Raw genomic sequence first — 27,978 nt, 5'->3', positions numbered from 1 at the left:
TCTAACTTTTCTTCTCAATTTTCCATCTAGCTATGGCTTGTCACGATCAAGATGTAACACTGCTCAGCTTTTGGCCCAGCCCCTTTTCCATGCGAGTCAAGCTTGCACTGTTGCTCAAGGGCATCGAGCACGAAGATCTCCCCCAGGATTTGGGTAACAAGAGTAAGCTCCTACTCGAGTCCAATCCAGTTCACAAGAAGGTTCCGGTTCTCATCCACAAGGGCAAGCCCATCGCAGAGTCGGCCATCATCGTCCACTACATCGACGAGGTTTGGCCTGGAACATCGCCACTCTTGCCGCAGGACGCATTCCTCCGCGCACAGCACCGCTTCTGGACTGATTTCTTCGAGAAGAAGGTATTTCTTCGAGAAATTTGCTGCTATAACTCTTCTTGCTTATCGATCACGCAGATTTCCAACTCCTTGGACCGATTCTTCCGCAGCAACGGCGCTGCCGTGAACGAGGAGTTCATCCAAGACTGTTTGCTTCTCGAGGGAGCTCTGGCGGAGCTGGGCGATGAGGAAGAGGGCCCCTTCTTTGGTGGCGCGAGCATGTCGTTCTTGGATGTGATGCTGGCACCCTCTGCGGTGTGGATCCCAGCGCTTGAGCAAGTGATGGGCTTGAAGCCCGCGAGCCAGGAGCAATGCCCGCGTCTCCACAAACTCTTCGGGGCTGTGACCGAGCCTCCCTCGGCCAAAGTGGCACTGCCACAGATCGAGAAGCTCAAAGAGCTTATCCAGGCTCGCTTAGTGAGCAAGTGAGCGATCATCATGTTTGGATAGCTAAAGCCAGCCCTTAGTATGATGTTTACCTCTAGTTCTGTCGAAAATGAAGCGCGAGCATGGAGGTTGGGATTTTCAGATCCAAGAAGGCCACAGCCCAAGGTCAAAACGAAGGGTGAGTTTACTACATGTATTCTACCGCTACCTCTGGATCCAAACAAGCCAACGTTGGTTTTGGACATGGACAACACCCTCATCCATGCCCGACAGGGGCAACGCTCAGGCTCTTCAGCGGGAAAGTTGTGCCACTGGAGCGCTTGGCTAAGCGGCCCGGCGTGGACGAGTTCATGCGAGACATGGCAAAGCTCTACAAGATAGTTGTGTTACTGCAGCTATGCAGTACTATGCAGACAAGATTCTGGACAAGCTTGACCCAGAGGAATTGACCACTCACCACCTGTACCGGTGTGTCTTGCAAAGGAGGGGAAACGATGATCAAAGACTTGTCACACTTGGGTTGGAACTTGAAGCGTGTGGTGATCCCTACTCCTTTTCCTTGCAGCCCAGGAATGGAATCCCCATCCCAGCTTTCAAGAATCGGAAAGGGTGGAAGTATTTGCATCGCATCTCAAGGATATTGGGTTTTTCCTGGAGACTTTTGCTAAGGTGGACTAGCAATTGACCATATTGCATAAGTTGTTTTGTATTAGAGCCTTATCTTGCACCATGGCAATAATTTTAAATGCTCAGCTTTTCATCATCATCTAGTGTGATCTATTAGTCTTAAAAGACAAATATGTATTAGTATTGTGTAACTCATTGTAGAGCCTCAAGATATTCAGCTAATAGTAAAGTATCCTATCTATTTCCTCAATACTACACTAATCTCAACCTTGTAGAGTATATGATTAAGATAATTTGTTAAGCAAACAATAATGGATATACCTAAAATATGCTTGGATGTTCTATTAACTTTCTTTAAAATATAATAAATATTTCCTTTTCTAAATATGTTGATTTTAATTTTAATTTCCCTTTTAAGCGTAATTCTTCAAGAGTGGACACAGAGCTAGAGCCAATGAGAGCAAACAATGTCTTCGTCTTTTCCAGAGTTTTAGTGGATAAAGTGAATGTTGGCGTGAAGGAGTTATAACACACAAACTAAGAGGAAAATGAAAAGCTGTGAACTTTATCATTATGCAAGTTTATTTTACCATGTAGGCCAAGCCATTAGCATGCCAGAGCACTGCATCACTGACAACTTTTTGGGCATATGCTATCACCTAACAAGAAATTGAATGTAAATCTTTCCAAGAAGAAAATCATCCCTATCATTTGTTTCCCTTTAGCTTCTCCTTATGTTGGCAACAAGGAGTTCAAGACTGCTGCTGAGAAGATCAAAGGCCTCTAGATCTTGAGAGTTACCAACATCACTGTTACTCTGAGGGATATAAACATGTTGGGATGGAGCTCACTACAGTGCATAAGAGGTCACTAAACTGTCACCGGTTGAGAATCAAGCTCATTTCGCCCATTTTTCAACAGTATAATCCAACTATCCACAACCTCAAAATTCCCAATACTTCCCAATCACTAATCTGGCTCACAAACTAATGAGCCAACACTTGCTCATCTACCTTCGAGCACATAAAAGATCTGATTAGAATTGGAGTATTTCAGCATCAGCATTGAGACTGAAGCGTGACGCCCCAACCCGAGCTTCCTTCAACATCTTGGAGTGGCTGCCAAAACTCATAATCCTGCCATTAGAAAAGTGGTCAGGACAGGTTTACTGAAGAAGTATTTTGTGAAAAAAATATAGCCCTCTGAAATTTATTACCTGATGTTGCGAGAGGGGACATTGCAGTAAAAAATCAATTTATCTTTGAATTAAAATGGATTTGTTGTTACAAATTTATCCACGTGAGTTTATTTCCAGATGAAACCGTTAATGAACAGGAGCGTGGTAAATTAAATCTAATTTAACCTTTAGTTGATTATCCAAGTTAAATTCTTAAAAATTGGTTACAATCAAGTTATCTTTTTTTCCTACCCTAATAGAATATCCGTCACACTGTTCACGAGATCATCTGGTAAAAGTCTCCAGAATTAACCAGCGGTCAATGTCGTTGTGTACAATGGCGGCGGGTAAGAAGCTTTCAATTTGCGCTCTTCCAAAGGTACGTTTTCTTCTTTCTAGGTCTTCCTCGTTATATTTTCTTCGCGATCGAGGAGCTCTTTCGCGGGCGCCGGGCGAGGGATTCTCCATTCCAAAGTAAGCGCGCACGCGAGAATGTCAGGGATTGATGGATCTTGAGGTAGATTATCGTTTGGTACAAGGCATGAGCACTCCGATATTCGGGGAGCACCAATCGATCTTGCAGGAGGAATCGAGAAGGTATACCAAACCGGCATTGATTTGTCTTGCGTGTCGATGGAGCCCCTTAGATTTTTCTTCCAGGAGTCGAAGCTCCGAGGAATAGCGTGGATTGTCCAGTCCCGAGTTCTCGATGGATCCCCGTAAGTGTTTTTTGCTTTTATTTTTTCTTCCTAGTCGTGTGTCTCCATATGATCTTCCAGTTTGGCTTTGAGATTCCAGCTGCGAAGCATAGCGTTCTTTCAACGTGCGCAAAAGTAAAACCACCCGGTGTAGTGGCAAGACTTATGGGTCTCGAGACAATGCCGGTGGAGACATGGGTGACATGCTTAAGAGGAACGGCTGTTCGTTGGAAAGGGTAAAGATGATAGAAGCTGTCTCGCGCAAACTCTCGAGACACAGTCGCAAGAAACTGGCCAGTTTTCAAGAGCCACAAAGTCAGTGCTGGGCGAGACTTTCCGGGAGGGTAACACCGAATTACTCTCCGAGGGTTACGCACCGATCCCGGCAGCTTTTGGAAGCGATGCGGTCTCTCGAGCCGAGTAAGGACAGCTTTCTCCAGTTTGAAAGTCCAGTGGAGCCTGTGAATGAGGAGCCTTTGAAGACGCCAACTCTTCTCCATCTCTTGTTGAACGGACATGAAGGGCAACGTGCTGAAACTCGAAAGAAAGTCTCTATTGACAATGGTTCGACGAGGATTGTAGTTTTGAAGCCTGGTCCGGCAAAGGGAAGACAAGAAACAGGGTCCTGTTCTCCACCAGTACATGCTAGCACAAGAGAAACTAGACAATTTCACGAGAAGGTGATGATCAACAAGCCGCACTCTCCAGATTTTCGGGGGAAACAACCAGCAACAAAGTCTTTGAAACGCAACCGCGATTTCACAGGGAGGAGTTTGAGCCCGACTCTCCAGCCAGGGAGAAAGTACTGCACGCTGTCACCGAAACCAAAACGCAGCAGCAATCTGCCAGGGAGTTCGTTATACATCGCCTCAGAGATGGCTCCAAGGATGCGAAAGAAATCGCTCAAGAGATCGCCAGGAAGGCTCGGGAGAGTGCTTTCAGAGACGTCAGCTCGCATTTGCCTTCGCCGGAACGGACGCCACTGGACATCCAAGACGCTTCCACTCCGACGCTGAGACGATATATCAGTTGCCACCAAAGTTTGGAAAGTGCGAATCTTACGACTTCTTCACCAGCATACCAAACGACGCCAATAAAACTTTCGAGAAAGCAGGCTCTGGTGGACGAAGACCGGCCTGGAGACACGCTAGAACAGAGAACCTTTTCTGAAGATTATGATACACGACTGGCGCCTCAAGTTGAAATCGTAGAGGTATGGTTTCCAAGGTCGTCTTTCTCTCGATGACGAATTTTTTCAGGCCACTGGAAATGCGAGCGAGACGTTGCAGCAGACAAGTCCAGTATCTATTTTGGAACTTCGCAAAAGACACTCGGGAGGTAATGCTACCTATGAACAAGGTTTCTTTTATCTGAATTAACGTGGCGTCCTTGCAGAAACTCGTCGATTGTTAAAAGCACCGAATCGGGGAGTAAACACAGAGAAACCTGTGGCTGATACTCGTCTAGCAGATCTTGTCTACGTTTCTAAGGTACTTTTGGCGTCCAAGAATCCGCCCCTTTATGAGTGTGGCAGTCGAAGGTCTGTGGCTATTTCTCAAGTTTTTCAGACGCTGGAAGCAGACTATCAAGGAAATCCTGACAATTTATCTCATCGCCGGTTTCTCTTCGACGTCGTCAACGAGATTTTGGCTCGGAAGTCTTGTAAGCCTTCGAGCCGGGGACTTCTGCGAGACGTTTGGAGTGAGATATGCCATAACACAGGCCTCCAGCAGCAGTCAGTCGAAGGCCTTCACCAGGGAGATGTTAGTAAAGAGGCAAACTGGGCAGGCACAGAGGAGGAGCTACAGAGAATAGCAGTGCTAATTGCGAAGGAGATCTTCAGCTTTCTACTGGATGAGGCTGCCAAAGAGTTACTGAAGACAAGAACCTGCGACAAGTGTCCTCTCGTTTTCCCCGAGACGGAAGAATGATTCTTTCCGGAAAAAGCCAACGTGGAAGGGCGAGGAACGGGCTTCGGTGTGTCAGCTGGCCTACTCCACCAAAATATAGCGCTTCAGGTTCGTTCTTTCTTCTTCGTAGAACTCGAGAGAAATTGCATTGACAATATGATGTTTGCAGGCAAACCACATGTGGTACTCGTCCCGTATCCTGCTCAGGGGCACTTTTCGCCAGTTGTGTTCCTCGGCAAGAAGCTGGCAGAACTCGGATGCGCAGTTACCATCGCCAACGTGGTTTCCATTCATGAGCAGATCAAGGTATGGGATTTTCCTTCGGAGTTGGATATCAGGCTGGAGCCTCTTCATCCCGCGGTGGATTTGTCGAAAGGAGTTCTCGCTGCTGCAGAAGCTGATCTAATACGCTTTTCAAGAGCAGTTTACGATCTCGGCGGCGAGTTCAAGAATTTGATCCAAGCTCTGAATGACAGTGGACCTCGCGTTACCGTCATAATCTCTGATCACTATGCTGGATCATGGTGTGCTCCAGTTGCCAGCGAATTTGGAATTCCATACGCTGTTTACTGGCCTGGAAGTGCGGCTTGGTTTGCTGTTGAGTACCACGCCCCACTGCTTATTTCGGAAGGCGATCTTCCGATAAAAGGTTTGTCTTTGTCAACTCTTATAGCTCTAAATCTTTGTCTTGTTTAAAATCAGATGGCGAGGACCGAGAAATCACTTACATTCCGGGGATAGACTCGATCAAGCAGTCTGATCTTCCATGGCACTACACGGAAGCCGTCCTTGAGTACTTTCGTGCTGGAGCCGAGCGACTCAAGGCGTCCTCCTGGATCCTGTGTAACACATTCCACGAGCTGGAGCCCAAGGTGGTGGACGCGATGAAGAAGCTTTTCAACGACAAGTTTCTGCCAATCGGTCCCTTGTTCCCGGTGCTGGATGATCACGGCGACTTGAAGTCCGTGCTGAGCTTTCTCAAGGAGGACAGGGAATGCCTCGACTGGCTCGACACGCAGGAGCCAGACTCAGTCCTCTATGTCGCATTCGGCAGCATAGCGAAGCTGTCGCAGGAGGAATTCGAGGAGCTCGCGCTCGGTTTGGAGGCGAGCAAGGTGCCGTTCTTGCTCACAGTCAGGCCGCCCCAGTTCGTGGACGAAGCAGACACGACAGTCCTGGTGAAGAACAGTGACTTCTACAAGAACTTCGTCGAGCGGACCAAGGGACGAGGCCTGGCGGTTTCATGGGCGCCGCAGAGAGAAGTTCTGGCGCACAGGGCAGTGGCTGGATTCGTGAGCCACTGCGGATGGAACTCGGTCCTGGAGAGCGTCTCCAGCGGCGTGCCGATCATCTGCTGGCCTCGGATATACGAGCAGGGGCTCAACCGCAAGATCATGGCGGAGAGCTGCCGCATTGGGGTGGAAGTTTCGGACGTGAGGAGCTCCGACGCGTTTGTGAAGCGGGAGGAGATTGCTGAGGCCATTGCGAGGATCTTCAGCGACAAAGCTCGAAAGGCGAGAGCGAGGGAATTCAGGGACGCGGCGAGAAAGGCAGCGGCGCCGGGTGGTGGCTCTCGGAATAACCTGATGCTATTCACAGACTTGTGTTCTACCGACACTCGATCGTGATCTTTGGCTTCGGTCTAACAAACTGTGGTCGCTTTGATCTACCAGTGCAAGATCTCAGTTGACAAAATCAAATTCTTCTGCTGTCTTGAAGCCGGGATTCTAAGGATCTTTCTAAATCAAACAGTGAAGAAGCTCGGGACAGCCCGGGCTTGGGAATAACCGGGTTAAAATCTTAAGTGTTCTACCGATATTCACGAAGATATCTTCTCGAATATCTCTTCCCAGTCAATCGTGGCCTAACGAAGGTACAAATTATGTTCTGGAACTCCCCTCGCTCCCCGTGGATCACACGGACTATATAAAGCGCGACTCCAACAAACCTTTCTCCAGCCTCTCGCATTTCCAGATCTTTCTTCTAGATTTCCATTTCCAATGGCTTCTAGTGATCAAGATGTAACACTGCTCAGCTTTTGGGCCAGCCCCTTCTCGATGCGAGCCAAGCTTGCACTGTTGCTCAAGGGCATCGAGCACGAAGATCTCCCCCAGGATTTGGGCAACAAGAGCAAGATCCTACTCGAGTCCAATCCAGTGCACAAGAAGGTCCCGGTTCTCATCCACAAGGGCAAGCCCATCGCAGAGTCGGCCATCATCGTCCACTACATCGACGAGGTTTGGCCTGGAACATCGCCACTCTTGCCGAAAGACGCATTCCTCCGCGCAGAGCACCGCTTCTGGACCGATTTCATCGACAAGAAGGTATGTTCTATAAATCTCGAGAAATCTACTCGATCTCATGCCTTTGCTTGTACAGCTGCTGGACTGCTTGATGCGTTTCGTGCACGGGAACGACAAAGATGCCGCAAACGAGGAATTCATCGCCAACTGCGTGCTTCTCGAGGGGGCCTTGACGAAGCTGGGGAGTGAACAAGAGGGTCCCTTCTTCGGCGGCGCGAGCTTCTCCTTCTTAGATGTGATGCTCGCTCCCTACGCCCCCGGGGTTGTGGGAGTGATGGGCTTGAAGCATGCCAGCGAGGAGCAGTGCCCGCGTCTCCACAAGTTCTTCGAGGCCGTGTCCGAGCATCCCGCTGCCAAGGGCGCACTGCCCCCGGTCGAGAAGCTCAAGGAATTAATCCGAAATAAGTAGAAACCTTTGCATGAATAACACTTTTCCAGCCATATCTTGATTGAGCATATGGTCATTTTTTATGATCAGATAACATAATGACAATGTCACTACTGTTTGGATTGATCGCATTCTAGAATTGTACTGTTCTCTCGAGACCTCATCTTCCAATCCATTCCGGATCCTTGGAAGGCGTGATGCTGCTCAGCTCCCGGGTGAGCCACTTTTCTCTGCGAGTAAAGATTGCATTGCTACTCAAAGGCATCGAGCACGATGATCTCCTCCAGGACCTGAAGAACAAGGGCCAGCTCCTGCTCGAATCTAATCCAATCCACAAGAAGTCCCGGTTCTCATCCACAATGGGAAGCCCATTGTGGAATCGGTCATTATTGTTCAGTACATCGACGAGGTCTGGCGCGGAGAATCTCCACTGCTGCCTCCGGACGCTCTCCCCCGCGCAGAGTACCGCTTCTGGACGGATTTCATCGACAAGAAGGTATGCGTCTCTAGAGCCACACATCCCTGATGTGATCCATCGCACAGCTTCTGGATTGCTTGATGCGATTCATGCGTGGAGACGCCAAGAACGAGGAGTGTATCGAGAACTACGAGCTTCTCGAGGGAGCATTCACGAAGCTGGGCAATGAGGAAGAAGGCCCATTCTTTGGCGGAGCGAGAATGGCGTTCTTGGATGTGATGCTCGCCCCCTTCCCAGGGATTGTGGGCGTGATGGCCCGCGAGCCAGGAGCAGTGCCCGCGTCTTCACAACTTCTTCCAGGCCGTGCTCGCGCATCCCGCTGCCAAGCTCGCGCTGCCCACGGTCGAGGCGCTCAAAGAGTTTCTCGTGGCTCGCTCCGCGGTGTACAGAGGAAAGTGATTGAGAGAAAAAAGAATATGCTTAATTTTATTAGAATATTCTTTTACGTGGTAGAGTACATTACGTATCTAAGTCCGTCTGCCTTCTCGGAAATTCACATACGAAACAAGCCCACTCTTGCCGCAGGACGCATTCCTCCATGCATGGCACCATTTTGGACCGATTTCATCAACAAGAAGGGACGCTTTCTCTCCAGAATGCCAAATCCTTGATATGATCTATCCCACAGCTTTTGTGGAGACAAAGCCATCTCTTGAAGGCAAATATTTTAGATTTGGTGCACTTTTTATTTAGTGTTTTTCTTTGATTTGAAACTTGGCAAATGGTCATCGCCCAACCTGTGATCTCTCTAGAGATGTTCTGAAGAGCACAAAATGGCAGACCTCCAAATGCACACATAAATGAGAGCAATAGGACAAGTATTGCAATCGCTTCCAATGTTCATGGTTTGTGGAACATAGTCTGGTTTGCCAGAAAAAAAGAGACCAATAGTAGAAACATTGTTGTAAGCACTAAGGTGAAGCGAGACATTGGGTGATAGTTGATTGGGATATCAATCTTTTGGGTCAGATCATAAGATAAAACTCACAGACGTAAGAATGCTCCAGCAGAAAGGTCAAATGTTGTGGCACGTACCCCATAAGTGGTTTCATAAATATAACGTCATGCTACCAAGTTTTGTTTCCCAAAAAAGAAAAAAAAACAGTATTATTTCCCACTAGTCATTGAGCATATGCTGCCTAGTTAGCAAACATTATTTTGATTATCATAGTTCTATTACATTAAAAATTAAATTAAAATAGTATTAAAATAATATATATTGTGATAGGTAAGGGGATGGATGCCCCTCATCTCCACCAATGTGAATGTTTGGAATATGGAAAGGGAATATAAAAAATGTGTATATCAATTAGCCTAAAAACCTTAGCTTATATATAGAAACGAGTGGTCCGGATTGAAACTAGTCCGACAACTAGCAAAATCCCACTATGCTAATATTAGTATATGGCATCATAACCGTACACTTGTATGGGCCAGGATCGGGAGGAATGTCAGGAGGAGGCATTAGCGGATTTGTAGGTGGTATTAACTGCTCCTGATCCCTTTGTATGAAACATTTCAACTGCTGCACATGCATAATCTCTAGAGGATCAGCCTGTTGGACGCCATGCCGTACCTCATAAACTTGTGGTCCAACTTGCCGCAACACCTGAAATGGTCCTTTCCACTATGCAAGGAGCCCCTTAGATAAACCACGTACCGTAAAATGGGGAAAACGGACTAACACCAAATCATCCACTTTGTACTCCATAGGTAGATGATGTAACGCTGTTGTTGTCCCACTTGTACGCGGCTTAAGTGTTTGGCAGACTTTACTCAGATAAGTGGAAGAATGCTTGTCAAATACTGATCCCATGATCTAGCATCGGCAGCTCGTGGCAATCACGAAGGTAAACCCAGCTCCATTAGTAATATTGGATCATGACCATATAGGAGTTTATATAGTGAAGCACCAATAGAATTCTACACCCTTATAATATATGCATACTAAAGAGACGGCAAATAACCATCTCAATCCGAATGCTGAAGTTCACATACTTCGCAATCATCCCTTTAAATGTCCGAACGAGCCATTCCACCAGACCATTTGATTATGGATGATAAACACTTGTGAAAGTGTGGCGTATCCCCAACCGAGACATCAAAACATAAAATGCCTCAGCCATAAATGTGGGACCATTATCTGAAAGAATCCACTCTAGACAAGAATGCTGAAACACCACTCAATTGAGGAGGAAGTATCCAACAGTAGTTGCAAAGGCATGTAAGCGACTAAACTTTTCTATTCTACTTTAGTCATTTAACCACACCTCCGACTGCTTGGAGGAGTCTCATTCACCACCTCTATAAGTCCTATTCCAGACTTAGGGACTTGCTAACCCCAAGAATGGCCTCCGTGCCACTCGACCATTGCACTTGGTCTAAGTGCTCCACGTGTCTGGTCCCAAGACTGACACCCAAAGGTACCACTGACATATCAGCCTGTTACGCTAAGGCCATGCCCATTCACCTTTGCCGCACTAGTGGTCCAATACCACTTCCCGTCTCTCCAAGACTAGGCCATCCGTCCACGAGTGGTCAACCCAAATCCACTCCTTAGCATCCTTAGGATGCCTACAAACATGGGGAATAGCCTTCCCCAATATCCCTTTGTCAATTCCTACCAAGTCCCTTTTCTGCTCATGGCCATGTTTGCCGACACTGCCACTAGATCAAGGCCCGCAGGCCCGACCACTAAGTCCCATGGTCCTCTGGGACTTCCTCACCATGTGACTGTATCCTTGGTCACTACACTAGAGGACTGCTCCACCTCCTTTCCCCCATTTGGGACTCTGGGACAACATTTCGGAACATCGTGGCCCTACGTGAGCCCACTGGGTACTCTTCCCACCTTCCGCCTTTAGGTGCTCTAGCCATGGGCTTAGAGCGAGGTTCTGTTGAGCCACACCTGGTATCCAAGTAGGTAGTGCCACCCACACTTGGACTGGGAGCATCGGCCAGTCAATCTCCCGGGGGAACTAGAGCCGGCTCTTGAACACTTCACCAAGCTACCTCGCTTGTTAGTCTATATTCACTCTAGTCTTGGACTTCCCAGTGGTCAGTTCATCACCCAACACTGGGCTTGGCCTTCCTAGGCTAAACTGGTCTTTCCTGGCCAAACTGGCTCCATTGCAGCCCTCCCCCTTACTATACTTTTGGAGCTCACCAAACCCCCCAGGGTCTGGGAGACGAGTGCTTTGGGCTTTCACCCTCTCAAACTTGGACTCGGACTCGGACTCGGACTCGGGCTCAGTCTCGGCCTTGGCCTTGGTCTTGGTCTTGGTCCTGGTCTCGCTCTCGGTCTCGGTCCCGATCCTGGTCTCGGTCTCGGTCTTGGTCCCGGTCTTGGTCCCGGTCTCGGTCTCGACCTCAGATTTCATCTCGGGTCCACCTCGGACTCCACCTCGAACTCCATCTCAGACTCCACCTCGGACTCCACCTCGAACTCCATCTCTTCTCCATCTCGGACTCTGTCTTGGTCCATCTCGGACTCCATCTCGGACTCCACCTCGGACTCCACCTCGAACTCCATCTCGGACTCCATCTCGGACTCCACCTCGGACTCCACCTCGAACTCCATCTCGGACTCCATCTCGGACTCCACCTCGGACTCCACCTCGAACTCCATCTCTTCTCCATCTCGGACTCTGTCTCGGTCCATCTCGGACTCCATCTCGGACTCCATCTCGGACTCCATCTCGAACTCTGTCTCGGTCCATCTCGGACTCCATCTCAGACTCCACCTCGGACTCCACCTCAAACTCCATCTCGGACACTTCCACGTGTCATGTGTTGGTCGTTTTGGGTCCCTTTTTGGAGCCTCGCTTATGGCTCGCTTCGTGCTTGTTCTTCGAGCACTTTGTTGGGAGTTCCACTCCCGCTCTCGACCTTTCAAGTTGAAGCTTTTAGTCCAAATGTGTTACGCTCGTTTGGCTTTCGCTTCAGCCACTACCACATGGCACCCTTCCGGCTCCACTTTGGGGCCTAGGGATTTTGTGTCTCACAAGGCACTAGCAAAAGCACCAACTTCCACCTAACGAGTCAAGTAGTCAAAAGCAATAATAACATACTCATTACCAACAGTCGACTGTGGAAATGGTCCCATAAGATCAAACACCACCAACTCAATGGATGGGAAATTGCAATTGACTCCAACCACCTTCCGCAGCATGAGGGGGAGTATTAGCTATGCACATACCGGATAATATCACGTCGCATCTCCGGCCAATAGAAAGACTTGTGCAGTTTTTCTCACCAGTCGTAAATGATCATTAGGATCCATCCCCACAAAATAAAGAAAGTCGTCTTCAAGGCGATATTGAGAATGTAAATGCCGGAAAGGCATGTTATCAGCAAATGATGCAGGATTCTCAAACCCATCTTGAAGCCTTCGAATCCACGGCTCAATCTTTTGAGCTTCGCAAACTTCATCAAGAGAAAGTAGATCTTGCTCTGCACCTTATGGACACTGAACATCAAGTATAGCTACTGTCGATGGCACAAAATCCTCATTTAGAAAATCCACAGATGCTGGAACAACAGGCTCGTCAGAAACATGAGAAGAGAGTGGAGAAGGAAGAGGAGCTCGAGAAAGGGCATCAGCATTAGCCATAGAACTCCTTGGGCGATGAACAACATCAAAATCATATATCTAAAGCTTCAAAGCCCATTGAGCAGTATGAAGTTTCTCAAAACCCTAAATTGCTGCTAACTCTGTTGTGGAGTAGTTCCTCTCTGCTGGTTGTAATGTACGGCTTATATACGCAATGGGATGGCACTGACTAGGCACACTTGAGCTCTCTTGCATCAACACACTTCTAAGACCAATGTTAGAAGCATCCACGCGCAAAATAAAAGGTTAACTGTAGTTAGGATATGCCAAAACCAGAGGAGTTGTCAATAGCTCTTTGAGATCCTTAAACACTCGCTCACAATCCGGAGACCAAATGAAAGATGACGTTGATGACTTTAGCAACACTCGCAACGGTGCAGTGTGATCAGAAAGATGATCCACAAAATGACCGAGATACTGCACCTTGCCCAAGGAGCGTTGCACATCATTCACACACTTCAGAGTAGGGAACTTTAGAACAGCCACAAGTTTATCAAGATCAACTTGCAAACCCTCACGAGAAATATGGTACCCAAGATAAGTTGTGTCTTTGGACCCAAACACGCACTTTGACTGCTTCAACTTTAAACCAACATCACGTAACCGATCCAACACTTTACAAACATTACAAATGTGATCCTCTCACGTCCCCTCCGAGTGGATCAAGACATCATCAATGAAGTCAGTAGTCACCTCCGACATGTCGTAAAGAACCTCGTCTATCATCCACTAGAAAGTTGCTGGAGCATTGTTTAAAACAAACAGCATCACCAAAACTTGTATAAACCAAATAGTGTATGAAATACACCCCCAACTCCTTGGGTTGTTCCAACATTTATTCAAGGTAGCCCGGCTACCATTCCAAGGACTTATGTCCTCATCCACATTTGACCTCCAACGGTCATTAATTCTGGTCTTAAATTCATGAGCATTAGCCTCAACTTCATGAGGGTAATCTTGTGACTCCTTTATCGTTTTGGAGTCTCTATCTTCCCCGTGATCTCAACTATAGTTGTTTACCACAACTACTTTAGCCAGTTTGCTGAGTCAAACACTCATCTGGATCACATCCTCAACTCAATGAGGAAAACCTTGCACTATTCCCAAGATCCCAAAGTCGTTCCATTATTGGCCTTTTTTTATCCACCACCTCGTCTACAAGTTCCCACATGAACTGTAATGGAGAGCCATGTCTTCCTGACCTGCTACTCCTTGAGGATAGGCCCACTCCTCGGACTTTTCGATGCCAACACCAGTGGTGATATACTTGAGCACCAATAAAAGTCGGACTAAGGAACAGCTCCGATACCAAATTGTAAGTGACTAATTTTTCCATTCTACTTTGTCACTTAACCACACCTTCGACCACTTGGAAGAGTCTCATTCACAACCTCCATAAGTCCCATTCAGGAATTGGGGGTTGCTAGCCCCAAGAATGGCATCCATGCCACTCAACCTTTGCACTTGGTCCAAGTGCTCCATGTGTCCGATCCCATGACCGACACCCCAAGGTACCACCAACATATGAGTCTGTTACGCTAGGCGACGCTCTTTCACCTTGGTCACATCGGTGGTCTAACACCACCTGCATTGCAATCCTGTCTCTCCAAGACTAGGCCATCCGTCCATGAGTGATCATCCCAGATCCACTCCTTAGCATCCTTAGGATGCCCACAGACATAGGGAATAGCCTTCCCTAATATCCCTTTTCTGGTCCTCACCAAGTCCTTTTCTGCCCATGGCCGTGTTCGCCAACACTGCCATTAGATCGAAGCCCACAGCCCCGACCACTAAGTCCCATGGTCCTCTGGGACTTCCTCGCCACACAACTGTATCCTTGGTCTCTACTCCAGAGGACTACTCCTCTTCCTTTCCACAGTATGGGACTTTTGGACAACATTTCAGAATACTGTGGCATTACGTGAGCCTCATGGGTACTCTCCCCACCTTCCGCCTTTTGGTGCTCTAGCCATGGGCTTAGAGCGAGATTCCATTAAGCCATGCTAGGTATCCAAGTAGGTAGGGCCACCCACACTTGGATTGGGAGCATCGGCAGTCGATCTCCCAGGGGAAATAGAGCCGGCTCTTGAACACTTCACTAAGTTACCCTGCTTGTCAGTCCGTATTCACTCTGGTCTTGGACTTCCCAGTGGGCAGCTCATCACCCAACATTGGGTACAGCCTTCCTGGGCTAAATTAGCCTTTCCTGGCCAAACTGGCTCCATTGCAGTCCTCCCCCTTACTATACTTTTGGAGCTCACCAAACCCCCCAGGGTCTGGGAGATGAATGCTTTGGGCTTTCACCCTCTCAGACTCGAACTCAGACTTGAACTCGGACTCGGACTCGGACTCAGACTTGGACTTGGACTTGGACTCGGACTCGAGCTCGGGCTTGGGCTCGGTCTCGGTCTTGGCTTTGGTCTCGGTCTCGATCCCGGTCTCGGTCTTGGTCCCGGTCTCGGTCTCGACTTCAAACTCCATCTCGGATTCCATTTCGGGTCCATCTTGAACTCCATCTCGGACTCCATCTTGGTCCATCTTGGACTCCATCTCGGGTCCATCTTAGACTCCATCTCGGGTCCATCTCGGACTCCATCTCGGTCCATCTCAGACTCCATCTCGGGTCTATCTCGGACTCCATCTCGGGTCCATCTTGGACTCAATCTTGGGTCCATCTTGGGTCCATCTTGGGTCCACCTCGGACTCCACCTTGGACTCCATCTCAGACTCCATCTCAGGTCCCACCTTGGACTCCACCTCGGACTCCATCTCGAACACTTCCACGTGTCATGTTTTGGTCCTCTTGTGTCCCCTTTTCTAGAGACTCACTCATGGCTTGCCTCGTGCTTGTTCCTCGAGCTCTTCGTTGGGAGTTCCACTCCCACTCTTAACATTTTCAAGTTGGAGCTTTTAGTCCAAACTTGTTACGCTCGTTTGGCTTTCGCTTCGGCCACTACCACGTGGCGCCCTTTCGGCTCCACTTTGGGGCCTAGGGATTTTGTGTCTCACAAATAGGAGACCTCTTGTTATAAAAACGAGCTTGGAAAGTAAACACTAGATGAACTAATGCCGAGTGAACCCCTTGATGATACTCCCGAAAGAAAGATGGAGGGGTCACTGACTTATTCGCGCAAGGTCCCTCCATTACTCGTGCGACTCTTCATTTCTCGAATGCATCTCGGTGTCCAAACCTTTCACTACAGCAGCACCAACGGGATATTGCTGACGCCAAGGTCTCCACCCAGGAAATGGAGGTCGCAAATCTGGAAAACGCTGACAACGCCGATAAGTATGACCAACTTCATCACAAGCCCAGTAGCAAACATCATGGCCACGACCACGTCCTCACCCTTTTCTTTGGACTCAAGCAGTAGCAGCATCAACCTCCATTGGAACAAGACCATCACTCATAGGAAGTGAAGTTGAAGGACGTGTAGTGAGAAGTGGAAGAGGCAACATTTTATAATGTTGTGCCAAGCGAAGAGCATCATCAAGGGTGGCAAGAGCAAGTGCATGCACAAGTTTGACAAGATCTTGACGAAGTGTTGGCCACAATATTCCTAGCTTAATCCACTCTGACATATTGGGCTCCGCACGAAAAAAAAGACTTCGGAAATGAATGCCAAATTGCATCACCAACTCAGATGGCCCTTGGCGAAGATGATGCAATTGTTGGAAGGCATCATCACAGTCGTCGGCATGTCCGAAGGTGTGTTTGAAGACGTCTAGGAGAACACTCCAATCCCCACAAGTGGCTGCGCTCAAACCATTGTAACACTACAACACCGTCCCTTGGAGACATGTGGGAAACTCACGCAAACGTCGAGCATCATCCCAAGAATGATATGTGGCAATCATCGTGAAGTGATCGAACCAATGGTACACATCATCCCCAGGATTCGCGCGAAAGAACTTTGGCCAAACACAAGGATTGGCACCAAGAGCAAGAGTAGTTGTACCACATGCTGTGAATGCTACCATCAATTGAGTTTGGTTGTTCAATTACAAGCGCATAGCATCAAGCAATTGTACCAACTGCTGCTCTAGAGTCAAAGGAGGAGATTGCTGATCTGCCATGAAATTGAATGAAAAAGAAAGAGCAAAAGAAGAGAAATGACAAAAAGCTAAAAAGAAATTGTAGATCTAGACAATGCAAAAAGCTAGATCTAAACCAAAATCCTGAAAGGAAAGAATAAAAGAAAGGAAATGGAAAAAGTTAGATTTAGACGATGCAAAAGCTAGATCTAAACCAAAATCCCAAATCCAAGCACTCCTCAGGGATAATCAAAGGTGCCCCTCACTCACAATATTATATTCCACTTTGAAAGAAGAATTGAAAAAATAACTATATACATATGTTTTTTCATAGAAAATTATCAAATTTCTTAAAAAGAATTATAAGATCTAAATAACACAGCAAATCTCCACTACAAAAGGTTGAATGTTAATGCTGATCAATTGGCCACCTCCTATTGGCTAAGAGCAAACATTAACATCATTATTCATGATTATTTGAGACCAGGCGGGTGTTTCAAAAAAACCCAATGAAGAATCTTGTCAGCTGGAATGTTGCTATTGCAGCAATTGCCATGGCTGGGGATCTGGAGGAGGCATGGTGATTGTTTGATGGGATGCCTTTCTACAGTCTCATGTCATGGATAACAATGATCACTGCCTATGCAGATTGTGGAATGGTTGATAAAATGAAAACTTTTTTCTTGCATTGGCACATAGAGACATCATCTGCTGGAACACGATGCTTTTGTGCTATGCCCAAAACTGGCATCTGGAGGAAGCCAGTGCCCTCTTCAATGAGATGCCAGAGCGAGATGTTTCATCATATACAACAATGATATCAGTTTTGGCATCAAAGAATGATTTAGAAAATGTGAAGGATCTATTTGATTCTATGCCATTATGAACTATAGCCTCTTGGAACTCTATGAATATGGCAAATGCCACAAATGGGCAAATGGCGCCTCTTGGATGCAATTGCAAAGTCTGGGAGGATCAACGATGCAATCATGATATTTCATAGACAGAACCTGACGATCACAGCAATGGGTTCTCGTGGCGATATCCGTGAGGCTCAAGCTCTCTTTGCCATGATGCCACAGAGAAACCCTGTCTCCTGGAGCACAATGATTAGAGCGTATGCACAGTAGGGACTGGCTATGGACACAAAGATTTTGTTTGATTCCATAGAGTCGCACAACACGGTCGTGTGGAACTCACTCCCTAGCTGCCTACCTCGCAAGTGATTGAGTGGGCAATGCTAGAAAGTGTTTGATTCCATGCCTGATCGAGACATGGTATTGTAGACATTGATGATCTCCGCCCATGCCACATGATGTGGCCAGATGTGCACTCTTCAATTCCATGCCATGGTGTGTTGTTGCGGCATGCAATGCAATCATCTCTGGCTACATGAGGAGCAGCAATCTCGATGAAGCGCAGCTCCTCTTTGGCCTGATGCCCCATCACAATGTCCTGACGATCAATGCCATGGTCACAGCACTTTGGTGGCAGGATTGAGCAAGCCAAGCTCCTTTGTGATCGATTTGCATCGCCCAACTCTGCAATCTCCATGCTCAAGGACTAGGCGAGACATATGCTCAGTCTGGGAGGATCAAGGAAGCCAGGGTGCTGTTTGATCACTTGAGCCTGGAGAGTTGGGACTGTAGTGCGATCAGAGCAATCATCAATGCGTATGCCTGGATTGTGGATGTCACAAAGGTGCGGCAGATCTTCTCTCAAATCAAGCTACAATGCCATGATTGCAGCATTGGCCTTGAATAGGCCTTTGCGCAAGACTCCTCTCTAGTGTGAGAGAGCAGCACAGTGTTATGGAACACCATCCTCACGAGTTACATCCAATTCAGCCATCTTGGCCCCGTGATTGCAATTGCGATCTTCCACGCCATGCCGGATCCAAATCTAGTCTCTTGGACAGCAGTGATCACTAGCATCGCCCACAATCCCAGATTGCATTGATGGGTGCTGGATCTTTTCCGTGAGGTCCAGTAGGAGGGCTGGAACTCCAGCAAGATCTGCTACAGAACACATGTTGCTGCACCTTCCTCTCCCACCCCACGCAGCTTGGCCACCTCCCATTAGCCAGGAGCAAACATCAGTGTGATTATTCACAAACACGTGGTTAAAAAAATAACCCCTTTACAGTCCCCCCCCTCCCCCATCAGATGGCTGCAGATGGCTGCGATTGGCTGGATCTGGCAGCCCAGAAAGTTTAGCAACTCCTGATAGACTTCTTGAAGAGTGCATTCTTGAGAGCTTGAGCAGCTGAGGGGCAATTTTTTGCTGCTGGATGCATTAGAGACTTGATGAAGCTCTAGAATGCAAAAGAGAATCCAGGAAGAAGAGCGAGCTTTCCCTGGTGGATAGCTTGATACTGCCTAGATGTTGGTGGTGGCGAGCATCTCGTGAGCTTGTAGAATGTCGCCCTAGGGAAAACATGTCAACTTTCTCGAGGTGGCTGTGATCAGCTCCCACACTAAGCCCCCATGCGACTGATCTCAAGTTGCCATCCTCGATGGAAATGGTTCCATTGATTCAACTGGCAAGGCCTAAGTTGCCAATCTTGTAGACACGATTGCAGATGTAGATCTTGTCAAGCTTCACATCCAGGTGAGTGAGGCCATGCAAGTGTAAGTGCTTGAAAGTGTTTAAGAGCTGTCATAAGAAAAGAACAAAATTGAGCTGCTTACTTGAAACATTGCCTTAGTCAACTTCTTCTCCGTGAATGTCCATGCAAGGCTCTCATCTCACCATTTGGATATATAAAAGTCATTCCCAAACCATGAAGAGAAGTAGCACATTATGTTGCCATGAAAGTTTTCATGGCAACCTGGAAGCTGGATAAGTTTTGAGGAAGCTAGTGGTAATACTGAAAGAAAAAAGCCAACTCACCATGACACAAAAGTGCCTAAACTTCTCTCAGTGCTTTCCTCTTGCAAAGAGAAAAATTTGCCAAATCAATACCATTGTCTCTCGAATATAGTGACAAACCAATCTCCCTCATTTAGCAGATGTCAATTGGAATGCTTTACAGCATAAAGGCAGCCATCAAGTCTTTTGAGAACTTTATAAACATAGCTAAAATTGCCTCATCCTATTTCCTGACAATAGAGTAAGAATGAAGATCATACAAATTCTACACACCATAAATACCTTGATTTGATGGAACTCCTCACGGTAATGCAATGAAGAGCCAAAAGTGGAGACACATCCTGTATGATGAAAGAAAAATGAAAAATAACAACATACCCTGCTTAGCTCTCTCAGGAAACACATCAGTGTTAAAAAAAGGTTCTAGAAGCATGGTGGGGACATGACGTGCTGTTGCAGAGACAATGTCTTTGCATTCTCTGCTTCTTGGTTCAAATATTCATCTAGGAAAAGAAGAACAAAACAAAAAAAAGCCAAGTGATGGGGAAAAAAAGTGAGAACTTGTGATGGGGTTCTCAAGAGCAAAGACACCACAAAGTATTGGAAAAACCAAATCAGGATAAGAATGAACTCTTGGCATTTGAGAAGAAAAAAAGAAAGTAAAATGGAAGACATTAAAAGAAAGTGTGGACACAAACAGTACCAGGACATGGTTTGTTCCAATGGCATTGACACAGCACCTCAGATTTGGATCACAAATCGGCAGCAGCAACAAGGTCATAAACCCTAGAAAAACATTACAAAACAAAAACAATTCACTCAACATGCAACAGGCACAGTCACAGTCAGCCTGCTCTCCACATTGGATAGCTGGCAAGCAATCACCTAGCAGGAATAGCAATGGCAACCTATTATTCACAGTGCTTTCTTCACTCGACAATCAACACCTTGCATGTGACATATGGTGCAATTGCCCCACACAGCTTGGCTGCCTCTCATTGGCCAGGAGCAAACATCAGCACAATTATTCACTAAGAGATGCTTAAAGAAATAACCCCTTTACAATTACCCCCCATCGGATGGCTGCAATTAACTAAATCCAATGGTCCAGAAAGTTCAGCACTTCCTCATTTGCTAGAAGTTTAAACACTACCTTACATCCTTCTCGTCTGCCTTCTTGGCAATTGGTCGAAGAGCCATGTTATAAAAAGGCGACCCTTCATCCAATTAAACCTCAGTCCATTTGCATTTCTAACTTTTCTTCTCAATTTTCCATCTAGCCATGGCTTGTCACGATCAAGATGTAACACTGCTCAGCTTTTGGCCCAGCCCCTTTTCCATGCGAGTCAAGCTTGCACTGTTGCTCAAGGGCATCGAGCACGAAGATCTCCCCCAGGATTTGGGTAACAAGAGTAAGCTCCTACTCGAGTCCAATCCAGTTCACAAGAAGGTCCCGGTTCTCATCCACAAGGGCAAGCCCATCGCAGAGTCGGCCATCATCGTCCACTACATCGACGAGGTTTGGCCTGGAACATCGCCACTCTTGCCGCAGGACGCATTCCTCCGCGCACAGCACCGCTTCTGGACTGATTTCTTCGAGAAGAAGGTATTTCTTCGAGAAATTTGCTGCTATAACTCTTCTTGCTTATCGATCACGCAGATTTCCGACTCCTTGGACCGATTCATCCGCAGCAACGGCGCTGCCGTGAACGAGGAGTTCATCCAAGACTGTTTGCTTCTCGAGGGAGCTCTGGCGGAGCTGGGCGATGAGGAAGAGGGCCCCTTCTTTGGTGGCGCGAGCATGTCGTTCTTGGATGTGATGCTGGCACCCTCTGCGGTGTGGATCCCAGCGCTTGAGCAAGTGATGGGCTTGAAGCCCGCGAGCCAGGAGCAATGCCCGCGTCTCCACAAACTCTTCGGGGCTGTGACCGAGCATCCCTCGGCCAAAGTGGCACTGCCACAGATCGAGAAGCTCAAAGAGTTTACCCAGGCTCGCTTAGTGAGCAAGTGAGCGATCATCATGTTTGGACAGCCCTTAGTACAAAAAGGCTGATGTTTACCTCTAGTTCTGTCGAAAATGAAGCGCGAGCATGGAGATTGGGATTTTCAGATCCAAGAAGGCCACAGCCCAAGAAGGTCAAAACGAAAGTTTACTACATGTATTCTACCGCCACCTCTGGATCCAAACAAGCCAACGTTGGTTTTGGACATGGACAACACCCTCATCCATGCCCGACAGGGGCAACGCTCAGGCTCTTCAGCGGGAAAGTTGTGCGACTGGAGCGCTTGGCTAAGCGGCCCGGCGTGGACGAGTTCCTGTGAGACATGGCAAAGCTCTACAAGATAGTTGTGTTTACTGTGGCTATGCAGTACTATGCAGACAAGATTCTGGACAAGCTTGACCCAGAGGAATTGATCACTCACCGCCTGTACCGGTGTGTCTTGCAAAGGAGGGGAAACGATGATCAAAGACTTGTCACACTTGGGTCGCAACTTGAAGCGTGTGGTGATCCCCACTCCTTTTCCTTGCAGCCCAGGAATGGAATCCCCATCCCAGCTTTGATTTTTCTTGCGTGTCGATCGAGCCCCTTATATTCTTCCAGGAGTCGAAGCTCCGAGTAATAGCCTGGATTGTCCAGACTCCAGTCCCGAGTTCTCGATGGATCCCCGTAAGTGTTCTTTGCTTTTATTTTTTCTTTCTATTCGTGTGTCTCACCATATGATCTTCCAGTTTGGCTTTGAGAAGCATAGCGTTCTTTCAACGTGTGCAAAAGCAAAACCACCGGGTGTAGTGGCAAGACTTATGGGTCTCGAGACAATGCCGGTGGAGACAATGGGTGACATGCTTAAGAGGAACGGCTCTTCGTTGGAAAGGGCGAAGATGATAGAAGCTGTCTCGCGCAAACTCTTGAGACACAGTCGCAAGAAGCTGGCCAGTTTTCAAGAGTCACAAAGTCAGTGCTGGGCGAGACTTTCCGGGAGGGAACAACACCGAATTACTCTCCGAGGGTTACGCACCGATCCCGGCAGCTTTTGGAAGCGATGCGGTCTCTCGAGCCGAGTAAGGACAGCTTTCTCCAGTTTGAAAGTCCAGTGGAGCCTGTGAATGAGGAGCCTTAGAAGACGCCAACTCTTCTCCATCTCTTGTTGAACGGACATGAAGGGCAACGTGCTGAAACTCGAAAGAAAGTCTCTATTGACAATGGTTCGACGAGGATTGTAGTTTTGAAGCCTGGTCCGGCAAAGGGAAGACAAGAAACAGGGTCCTGCTCTCCACCAGTACATGCTAGCACAAGAGAAACTAGACAATTTCACGAGAAGGTGATGATCAACAAGCCGCACTCTCCAGATTTTCGGGAAACAACCAGCAACAAAGTCTTTGAAACGCAACCGCGATTTCACAGGGAGGAGTTTGAGGCTGTCACCGAAACCAAAACGCAGCAGCAGTCTGCCAGGGAGTTCGTTATACATCGCCTCAGAGATGGCTCCAAGGATGCGAAAGAAATCGCTCAAGAGATCGCCAGGAAGGCTCGGGAGAGTGCTTTCAGAGACGTCAGCTCGCATTTGCCTTCGCCGGAACGGACGCCACTGGACATCCAAGACGCTTCCACTCCGACGCTGAGACGATATATCAGTTGCCACCAAAGTTTGGAAAGTGCGAATCTTACGACTTCTTCGCCAGCATACCAAACGACGCCAATAAAACTTTCGAGAAAGCAGGCTCTCGTTGACGAAGACCGGCCTGGAGACACGCTAGAACAGAGAACCTTTTCTGAAGATTATGATACACGACTGGCGCCTCAAGTTGAAATCGTAGAGGTATGGTTTCCAAGGTGGTCTTTCTCTCGATGACGAATTTTTGCAAATGCGAGCGAGACGTTGCAGCAGACAAGTCCAGTATCTATTTTGGAACTTCGCAAAAGACACTCGGGAGGTAATGCTACCTATGAACAAGGTTTCTTTTATCTGAATTAACGTGGCGTCCTTGCAGAAACTCGTCGAGTTTTAAAAGCACCGAATCGGGGAGTAAACACAGGGAAACCTGTGGCTGACACTCGTCTAGCAGATCTTGTCTACGTTTCTAAGGTACTTTTGGCGTCCAAGAATCCGCCCCTTTATGAGTGTGACAGTCGAAGGCCTGTGGCTATTTCTCAAGCTTTTCAGACGCTGGAAGCAGACTATCAAGGAAGTCCTGACAATTTATCTCATCGCCGGTTTCTCTTCGACGTCGTCAACGAGATTTTGGCTCGGAAGTCTTGTAAGCCTTCGAGCCGGGGACTTCTGCGAGACGTTTGGAGTGAGATATGCCATAACACAGGCCTCCAGCAGCAGTCAGTCGAAGGCCTTCACCAGGGAGATGTTAGTAAAGAGGCAAACTGGGCAGGCACAGAGGAGGAGCTACAGAGAATAGCAGTGCTAATTGCGAAGGAGATTTTCAGCTTTCTACTGGATGACGCTGCCAGAGAGTTACTGAAGGCAGGAACCTGCGACAAGTGTCCACTCGTTTTCCCCGAGACGGAAGAATGATTCTTTCCGGAAAAAGCCAACGTGGAAGGGCGAGGAACGGGCTTCGATGTGTCAGCTGGCCTACTCCACCAAAATATAGCGCTTCAGGTTCGTTCTTTCTTCTTCGTAGAACTCGAGAGAAATTGCATTGACAATATGATGTTTGCAGGCAAACCACATGTGGTACTCGTCCCGTATCCTGCTCAGGGGCACTTTTCGCCAGTTGTGTTCCTCGGCAAGAAGCTGGCAGAACTCGGATGCGCAGTTACCATTGCCAACGTGGTTTCCATTCATGAGCAGATCAAGGTATGGGATTTTCCTTCGGAGTTGGATATCAGGCTGGAGCCTCTTCATCCCGCGGTGGATTTGTCGAAAGGAGTTCTCGCTGCTGCAGAAGCTGATCTAATACGCTTTTCAAGAGCAGTTTACGATCTCGGCGGCGAGTTCAAGAATTTGATCCAAGCTCTGAATGACAGTGGACCTCGCGTTACCGTCATAATCTCTGATCACTATGCTGGATCATGGTGTGCTCCAGTTGCCAGCGAATTTGGAATTCCATACGCTGTTTACTGGCCTGGAAGTGCGGCTTGGTTTGCTGTTGAGTACCACGCCCCACTGCTTATTTCGGAAGGCGATCTTCCGATAAAAGGTTTGTCTTTGTCAACTCTTATAGCTCTAAATCTTTGTCTTGTTTAAAATCAGATGGCGAGGACCGAGAAATCACTTACATTCCGGGGATAGACTCGATCAAGCAGTCTGATCTTCCATGGCACTACACGGAAGCCGTCCTTGAGTACTTTCGTGCTGGAGCCGAGCGACTCAAGGCGTCCTCCTGGATCCTGTGTAACACATTCCACGAGCTGGAGCCCAAGGTGGTGGACGCGATGAAGAAGCTTTTCAACGACAAGTTTCTGCCAATCGGTCCCTTGTTCCCGGTGCTGGATGATCACGGCGACTTGAAGTCCGTGCTGAGCTTTCTCAAGGAGGACAGGGAATGCCTCGACTGGCTCGACACGCAGCCAGACTCAGTCCTCTATGTCGCATTCGGCAGCATAGCGAAGCTGTCGCAGGAGGAATTCGAGGAGCTCGCGCTCGGTTTGGAGGCGAGCAAGGTGCCGTTCTTGCTCACAGTCAGGCCGCCCCAGTTCGTGGACGAAGCAGACACGACAGTCCTGGTGAAGAACAGTGACTTCTACAAGAACTTCGTCGAGCGGACCAAGGGACGAGGCCTGGCGGTTTCATGGGCGCCGCAGAGAGAAGTTCTGGCGCACAGGGCAGTGGCTGGATTCGTGAGCCACTGCGGATGGAACTCGGTCCTGGAGAGCGTCTCCAGCGGCGTGCCGATCATCTGCTGGCCTCGGATATACGAGCAGGGGCTCAACTGCAAGATCATGGCGGAGAGGTGCCGCATCGGGGTGGAAGTTTCGGACGGGAGGAGCTCCGACGCGTTTGTGAAGCGGGAGGAGATTGCTGAGGCCATTGCGAGGATCTTCAGCGACAAAGCTCGAAAGGCGAGAGCGAGGGAATTCAGGGACGCGGCGAGAAAGGCAGCGGCACCGGGTGGTGGCTCTCGGAATAACCTGATGCTGTTCACAGACTTGTGTTCTACCGACACTCGATCGTGGTGATCTACCAGTGCAAGATCTCAGTTGACAGAATCAAATTCTTCTGCTATCTTGAAGCCGGGATTCCAAGGATCTTTCTAAATCAAACAGTGAACAAGCTCGGGACAGCCCCGGGTGGTGGGCTTGGGAATAACCTGGTTAAAACCTTAAGTGTTCTACCGACATTCACGAAGATCTCTTCTCGAATATCTCTTCCCAGTCAATCGTAGGTCCAAATTATGTTCTGGAACTCTCCTCGCTCCCCGTGGATCACACGGACTATATAAAGCGCGACTCCAACAAACCTTTCTCCAGCCTCTCGCATTTCCAGATCTTTCTTCTAGATTTCCATTTCCAATGGCTTCTAGTGATCAAGATGTAACACTGCTCAGCTTTTGGGCCAGCCCCTTCTCGATGCGAGCCAAGCTTGCACTGTTGCTCAAGGGCATCGAGCACGAAGATCTCCCCCAGGATTTGGGCAACAAGAGCAAGATCCTACTCGAGTCCAATCCAGTTCACAAGAAGGTCCCGGTTCTCATCCACAAGGGCAAGCCCATCGCAGAGTCGGCCATCATCGTCCACTACATCGACGAGGTTTGGCCTGGAACATCGCCACTCTTGCCGAAAGACGCATTCCTCCGCGCAGAGCACCGCTTCTGGACCGATTTCATCGACAAGAAGGTATGTTCTATAAATCTCGAGAAATCTACTCGATCTCATGCCTTTGCTTGTACAGCTGCTGGACTGCTTGATGCGTTTCGTGCGCGGGAACGACAAAGATGCCGCAAACGAGGAATTCATCGCCAACTGCGTGCTTCTCGAGGGGGCCTTGACGAAGCTGGGGAGTGAACAAGAGGGTCCCTTCTTCGGCGGCGCGAGCTTCTCCTTCTTAGATGTGATGCTCGCTCCCTACGCCCCCGGGGTTGTGGGAGTGATGGGCTTGAAGCATGCCAGCGAGGAGCAGTGCCCGCGTCTCCACAAGTTCTTCGAGGCCGTGTCCGAGCATCCCGCTGCCAAGGGCGCACTGCCCCCGGAGGAATTAATCCGAAATAAGTAGAAACCTTTGCCATATCTTGATTGAGCATATTGATAGCTAAAACATTGATCAGATAACATAATGACAATGTCACTACTGTTTGGATTGATCGCATTCTAGAATTCTACTGTTCTCTCGAGACCTCATTTTCCAATCCATTCCGGATCCATGGAAGGCGTGACGCTGCTCAGCTCCCGGGTGAGCCACTTTTCTCTGCGAGTAAAGATTGCATTGCTACTCAAAGGCATCGAGCACGATGATCTCCCCCAGGAGGGCCAGCTCCTGCTCGAATCCAATCCAATCCACAAGAAGGTCCCGGTTCTCATCCACAATGGGAAGCCCATTGTGGAATCGGTCATTATTGTTCAGTTCAGTAGGTCTAGCGCGGAGAATCTCCACTGCTGCCTCCGGACGCTCTCCTCCGCGCAGAGTATCGCTTCTGGACGGATTTCATCTACAAGAAGGTATGCGTCTCTAGAGCCACACATCCCTGATGTGATCCATGGCACAGCTTCTGGATTGCTTGATGCGATTCATGCGTGGAGACGCCAAGAACGAGGAGTTTATCGAGAACTGCGAGCTTCTGGAGGGAGCATTCACGAAGCTGGGCAATGAGGAAGAAGGCCCATTCTTTGGCGGAGCGAGAATGTCGTTCTTGGATGTGATGCTCGCCCCCTACGCGGTGTGGATCCCAGGGATTGTGGGCGTGATGGGCTTGAAGCCCGCGAACCAGGAGCAGTGCCCGCGTCTTCACAACTTCTTCCAGGCCGTGCTCGCGCATCCCGCTGCCAAGCTCGCGCTGCCCACAGTCGAGGCGCTCAAAGAGTTTCTCGTGGCTCGCTCCGCGGTGTACAGAGGAAAGCGATAGAGAGAAAAAAGAATATGCTTAATTTTATTAGAATATTCTTTTACGTGGTAGAGTACATTACGTATCTAAGTCCGTCTGCCTTCTCGGAAATTCACATACGAAACAAGCCCACTCTTGCCGCAGGACGCATTCCTCCATGCATGGCA

The 27,978-nt window shown here is 48.4% G+C and overlaps 7 protein-coding genes and 1 pseudogene across 10 annotated transcripts; 7 read left to right on the top strand and 1 right to left on the bottom strand.

Annotated features, from left to right (window-relative positions):
• Positions 1-21,924, top strand: LOC9635888 (glutathione transferase GST 23). Of its 2 annotated transcripts, XM_024684646.1 has the most exons (3): positions 1-356; positions 411-794; positions 21,853-21,924. In XM_024684646.1, exons 1-2 carry the CDS (start codon positions 33-35, stop codon positions 759-761), a joined length of 675 nt encoding a protein of 224 aa, XP_024540414.1. In that variant the 5' UTR covers positions 1-32; the 3' UTR covers positions 762-794; positions 21,853-21,924. The 2 variants fall into 2 exon arrangements, with proteins under 2 accessions (XP_024540414.1, XP_002979801.1); XM_002979755.2 differs by lacking the exon at positions 21,853-21,924 and having other exon boundaries at positions 411-867.
• On the top strand, positions 2,861-4,703 carry LOC112349731. The gene is made up of 5 exons (XM_024684682.1): positions 2,861-2,902; positions 3,023-3,120; positions 3,376-3,799; positions 3,886-4,434; positions 4,481-4,703. The coding sequence occupies exons 1-5, from the start codon at positions 2,861-2,863 to the stop codon at positions 4,598-4,600; spliced, it is 1,233 nt and encodes a 410-aa protein (XP_024540450.1). The 3' UTR covers positions 4,601-4,703.
• Positions 5,068-6,849, top strand: LOC9635887 (linamarin synthase 2). The gene is made up of 3 exons (XM_002979754.2): positions 5,068-5,239; positions 5,301-5,780; positions 5,834-6,849. Exons 1-3 carry the CDS (start codon positions 5,149-5,151, stop codon positions 6,757-6,759), a joined length of 1,497 nt encoding a protein of 498 aa, XP_002979800.2. The 5' UTR covers positions 5,068-5,148; the 3' UTR covers positions 6,760-6,849.
• LOC9635886 (probable glutathione S-transferase) lies at positions 6,501-27,103 on the top strand. 2 transcript variants are annotated; one of them, XM_024684647.1, is made up of 3 exons: positions 6,501-7,455; positions 7,511-7,878; positions 27,001-27,103. In XM_024684647.1, exons 1-2 carry the CDS (start codon positions 7,132-7,134, stop codon positions 7,841-7,843), a joined length of 657 nt encoding a protein of 218 aa, XP_024540415.1. In that variant the 5' UTR covers positions 6,501-7,131; the 3' UTR covers positions 7,844-7,878; positions 27,001-27,103. The 2 variants fall into 2 exon arrangements, with proteins under 2 accessions (XP_024540415.1, XP_002979799.1); XM_002979753.2 differs by lacking the exon at positions 27,001-27,103 and having other exon boundaries at positions 7,511-7,953.
• On the bottom strand, positions 19,243-20,894 carry LOC112349730 (annotated as a pseudogene).
• LOC9635885 (glutathione S-transferase U19) lies at positions 21,010-21,924 on the top strand. The gene is made up of 2 exons (XM_002979752.1): positions 21,010-21,424; positions 21,479-21,924. The coding sequence occupies exons 1-2, from the start codon at positions 21,101-21,103 to the stop codon at positions 21,827-21,829; spliced, it is 675 nt and encodes a 224-aa protein (XP_002979798.1). The 5' UTR covers positions 21,010-21,100; the 3' UTR covers positions 21,830-21,924.
• On the top strand, positions 22,034-26,005 carry LOC9635883 (7-deoxyloganetin glucosyltransferase). The gene is made up of 5 exons (XM_002979750.2): positions 22,034-22,487; positions 22,550-23,752; positions 23,810-24,432; positions 24,494-24,973; positions 25,027-26,005. The coding sequence occupies exons 3-5, from the start codon at positions 24,342-24,344 to the stop codon at positions 25,950-25,952; spliced, it is 1,497 nt and encodes a 498-aa protein (XP_002979796.2). The 5' UTR covers positions 22,034-22,487; positions 22,550-23,752; positions 23,810-24,341; the 3' UTR covers positions 25,953-26,005.
• On the top strand, positions 26,119-27,954 carry LOC9635502 (probable glutathione S-transferase). Of its 2 annotated transcripts, none has more exons than XM_002979749.2 (2): positions 26,119-26,609; positions 27,476-27,954. In XM_002979749.2, the coding sequence occupies exons 1-2, from the start codon at positions 26,286-26,288 to the stop codon at positions 27,830-27,832; spliced, it is 681 nt and encodes a 226-aa protein (XP_002979795.1). In that variant the 5' UTR covers positions 26,119-26,285; the 3' UTR covers positions 27,833-27,954. The 2 variants fall into 2 exon arrangements, with proteins under 2 accessions (XP_002979795.1, XP_024540416.1); XM_024684648.1 differs by lacking the exon at positions 27,476-27,954 and adding an exon at positions 26,665-27,086 and having other exon boundaries at positions 26,140-26,609.
• The last annotated feature ends 24 nt before the right edge of the window (positions 27,955-27,978 follow it).

The sequence above is a fragment of the Selaginella moellendorffii genome, unplaced genomic scaffold (assembly GCF_000143415.4).
Source record: "Selaginella moellendorffii unplaced genomic scaffold, v1.0 SELMOscaffold_42, whole genome shotgun sequence".
In the NCBI taxonomy this organism is placed as follows: domain Eukaryota; kingdom Viridiplantae; phylum Streptophyta; class Lycopodiopsida; order Selaginellales; family Selaginellaceae; genus Selaginella; species Selaginella moellendorffii.
Note: the sequence above shows the minus strand (reverse complement) of the source record. Positions and strands in the feature narration are given on the sequence as shown.